Consider the following 4,088-nt stretch of genomic DNA (forward strand, 5'->3'; position numbering starts at 1 on the left):
TGAAATATGTGTGCTAAAAAGTTAATAACTTAAAAAATAAAAATTTCACTACTTCTATTAAAACACATGATTTACCATTTGTGTTTCCATCACAATGAAAAATTTATCGTAACATGCGACTAGATAGGTGTATGCTTTCGAAATTTTCAACTTTACAACACTGCCCTTGAAACCTGATCCACTTAGTTAGAGAGGATCATTCTTTTGGTGCAAACCCACTTGATTATTAATTACTGGACTGAGATCAGTTTAGACCACAGAAAAATAATACAGTGTCCCTGTTTTTATGATTTTTTAGGGTGTGATATCTATACACCTCTTTTTACTTTTTCTCATATTTTTTTGGTTTTCGGCCGTCGGATCGAATGAATTGAATAAGATCAACGGATATAAATTAATAAGGAGTGTCTGAGAAGTAAAAAGAGGTGTGTGGATAGCACACCTCTATTTTTTTTGTCACGTGTTGGGACAGTTTTTGGGATTGGCATTTTACGTCAACTGGATCTGAAAATTAAAACAAAGAAACTTAGTTATTCTATCTCACTCGTATCATGAATCTGCCATGTCCATTGATGAATCTTTGTCGTTGGTTACCATCTCCATCTGGTCATCACTCCGATCTTCTTCCTCTGTACTCTCTCCATCTTCGTCGTCTCCATTTCGCTCCCCGTTTTCCCTTTCAATATCTTCAATCACCGGCTGGTCTGGCTGGACCTTGATCAACGGCTGCATTGTTTCAGCAATGGGCTTCTCCACATAACTAGCAGCATTCTTATTGTTCTTTTTACTGTGCAAGATGTCCAGCAGGTGAAAATATGGACATGTTTTTGAATCCTCAGAGCGTGTTTTGCTGCTTTCCTTCACCTTCTTGTAGTACTTGTTGATGTTCTCCCACTTCTCTTTGCACCTCTTTGCACTCCTATTGTATCCGAGCCGCTTCATCCCCACCGATATCTCCTCCCAAAGAGATCCTTTAGGCCCGGCTTCTTGGTACTTCACGTCAAGACATGTCCTCAAGTTTATCAAAGCTTCAACTTCAACTCTTGGCCATCTTGTGGACCCTGCAGGAAATGGACTTTCACCCTTATTCAGTTTCGGAACCTCAAAATTACTACTTCTGGTCACTGCCACCGGAGCTGGCAGCGGTGGTGGCATTAGTACTGACATTGGCTGAGGCTGGGATGATGGTGCCTCAAGTGCTTGCATATTCGTCAAATTTTGTTGTCCCGAAACCTTGTGCAAGAATTCAATAACCGCGGCATCTTTTGCTGCTGCTAACGATCTTTCTTTGGCTAAAATTTCGTGTTCTTTACTCATCCTCGCCATCTCTTCCATCCTCCAAGCTTCTTCTCTCGCCATTCGTTGGTGCTCGCATTTTGCTATTGCTTCCAAGAATTTCTCCTGCAGACTTTCTTGCTTCTCCAGCACGTCCTTGGTCAGCCTTCTGAAGAAGTACTTCCACTTCCTTTTTCTCTTGTTGCGCGGTTGAACTTGAAACTCTTCGTCGGAGGCAGTCGAGGAAGTAGAACTCGAAAAAAGATTGTTTGTTGCCAAGTTTGGCTTGAACCCATTAATATTCTGATGAGAGATTTTGAGAGGTGATATTGTAATGTGTGGTGGTGAAATTTGAGGACCATTTGGAAGAGAGCCACTGGTTGGGGTCAGGATGCTTGGTGTTGAAGAAAGAGGAAGAGTAGTAATGGTGACATGAGGAACTACAAGACTAGGGTTGTTTGGATGGTTGTTGTTCATGGTTGGCCACAGTACTACTTGAGGTTTTGGTTGTATTGTTGATGGATGATGATGATTGTGATGAGCGAAAGCTTCAAGTTCATCGAAAAATCGATATGTTTTTCCTTCTTGTTTTCCAGATCGGCCTTCTTTGGTTCTCCTGTGGTACTTATACACGTTCTCGAATTTCTCCTTGCATTTCTTAGCGCTTCGGTAATAACCAAGCTCACCTAGCTTTCTACAGAGAGAAGAAAAATAAAAATTAGATAGGAAAAAGCTCATGAACTCTAATTTTATTTTTTATGATCATCTCGTAAACTCAGTAACTAGGGAAAAAAAAAAGAATATTTACAAAATATGGACACATTATTTAAAATAATAAGATCACCAAGATTCCTTAATGAAACAACAAAATTTGTTTCATCTCCATCTTGCATGCTACTGCTACCCTTCTATTTTTAAATTACTTTAGCATCATGAGAAAAACCATGACAACCCATGTCTTAATATGGATCATTCTTTCTTTTTATCAATTAATAACAAATAAATAAATTAGAGGGAACGAAAACAAATTACACTTGCAAAATATGAAATTGAATTCTCAAAAATCAACAAAACCACCTTGTAAGCCGAAAACAAATAAACAAACTAGCTATACCTAGATTACCTGCAAAAGTAGGTATGAAGTTTTTATGGATCAAAGGTGTTCAAAATTTGTTGGACTTTGTAGATATGGCGATTAAGGCATTTACTTCGACTCTAAGGACAAAGCTCGAACCCTCTGGCCTCGCTTTCAACCCAAAAACCAACAATAAAAGAAAGAACAAAACAACATTAAAATAAAGAAACGGAGCGACGATCGATCTCAGATGCATAATTAAAGTTAAACATGTACACTATAACTAGCTAGCTTGTACTTTTTCGGTCAAGAAGATGAAAAGTTCACCTTGAAACATCTTCCCACAATGGAGCTTTGAGACTTGAGTCGCGAAAAGCGTCATCCATTTGAGACCGTATCTTCAGAAGCGCCACCGTTTCTTGTCGAGGCCACCGGTTTCCTCCAGATAAGTTCCGGTCACCCTTGTTTTCCTCTTGAACTGAATTTGACAGCACGTTTGTCGTTTTGGATTCATGACTTCCTTCAGGAACCACTTCTGCCGTGTGGGCCGCTTCGACACCGGAGCTCCCGCCAGATGGGAACATAGTTGATGACTTGTCAGGCACAGCCGCAGGAACCGCAGGCATATGCTTAGCGCAGTTAGAGCTGAGAAATATGTGACAAGAGAAAGGTGAAATTCTCTCTTGGGTTTTATGAAGGTGGGATTATATATCTACGTTTCATTTTTTGGAATTAATTAACATATTGTGGTGGGTTTTGCCTGTCAATCTCAATAACCCATTCCTTTTATTAATTAAAAATTATCAAACTTTAATTGTACACATAAGCTATGGAATCTTCAGTTATTTTTTGGTTGTTGTTGGTTAAAAATGTCCATCACAGACTCATTTGGTTCCCTTCACACATGTTCTTAGTAATTATACGAGTGCCAGCAAGGTATAACCTACGCTATATTAAAAAAATACAAAAATGTATCACTCAAATTATTACTTCGAAATATACATTCAAGTAATAATATAGTTTATCATTAAGCTTAAATGCAATTAAAAAAATAAAAAAATATTTTTTGATTGTATCCCAAGTTTGTTGTGCATGTACTTGTATATATATTTACATGTTATGTAATCGTATTCAAATATATACAAATCTAATTTAATATAATTTGAATATATATTTTAACACCGTAACATGTCAACATGTGTGATGAAAGATAGTAATATTTTTTACTTTTTAAACAATCGTTATTGTACCTAAATTAAAAAAAAAAACAGAACAAGCTGCTCTAATTAAATTGTTTAATATTATATATAATATATATTTGAATTGATCATACATTTATCAGTAGGAGTGGCAACAGCTGCAGATAGCGATGAGAGGATAATAAGTTGGCCCATTTGTAGGTCAGCTTTGCTTATTGCCTCTTGCCCTCTCGGGGGGTTCGGTTTTGGAATTCAGTGGTCGTTGGGCGCACACGTAGCTGCAATGACTGAATTGCCCCTCACCCATAAAACATCGCACCCATTGACCTTTTAATCATGCAGGCTAATATGCAGGCACTATTCTATTAGGGAAATGACCTAATCAATTCCGTGAGATTGTCTCTGTAATAATTCAGATTTTTCATCAATTGACTTGTAATGCCCAAATTACCCTTGGTTATGAAAATTAATCATCAACTTTAGGACAAACTTTGGCGCTCGTGAGGCCACGTGGGCAACTGGGCCATGCAGAAGTCGAC

General features: G+C 37.9%; 1 protein-coding gene across 1 annotated transcript; it reads right to left on the bottom strand.

Moving 5' to 3' along the window:
* Positions 1-416: 416 nt before the first annotated feature.
* Positions 417-3,053, bottom strand: LOC126624432 (trihelix transcription factor DF1-like). The gene is made up of 2 exons (XM_050293493.1): positions 2,678-3,053; positions 417-1,969 (listed from the first exon to the last, which is right to left on the bottom strand). The coding sequence occupies exons 1-2, from the start codon at positions 2,974-2,976 to the stop codon at positions 550-552; spliced, it is 1,719 nt and encodes a 572-aa protein (XP_050149450.1). The 5' UTR covers positions 2,977-3,053; the 3' UTR covers positions 417-549.
* Positions 3,054-4,088: the final 1,035 nt, after the last annotated feature.

Source organism: Malus sylvestris, chromosome 5 (assembly GCF_916048215.2).
Source record: "Malus sylvestris chromosome 5, drMalSylv7.2, whole genome shotgun sequence".
NCBI lineage: Eukaryota > Viridiplantae > Streptophyta > Magnoliopsida > Rosales > Rosaceae > Malus > Malus sylvestris.

Excerpts from the sequence above, each read along its gene's own strand:
- LOC126624432 (XM_050293493.1), bottom strand. The coding sequence starts at position 2,976 with ATGCCTGCGGTTCCTGCGGCTGTGCCTGACAAGTCATCAACTATGTTC. Across the intron at positions 1,970-2,677 it reads TTGTGGGAAGATGTTTCAAG|AAAGCTAGGTGAGCTTGGTT; the intron begins GTGAACTTTTCA and ends TTCTCTCTGTAG.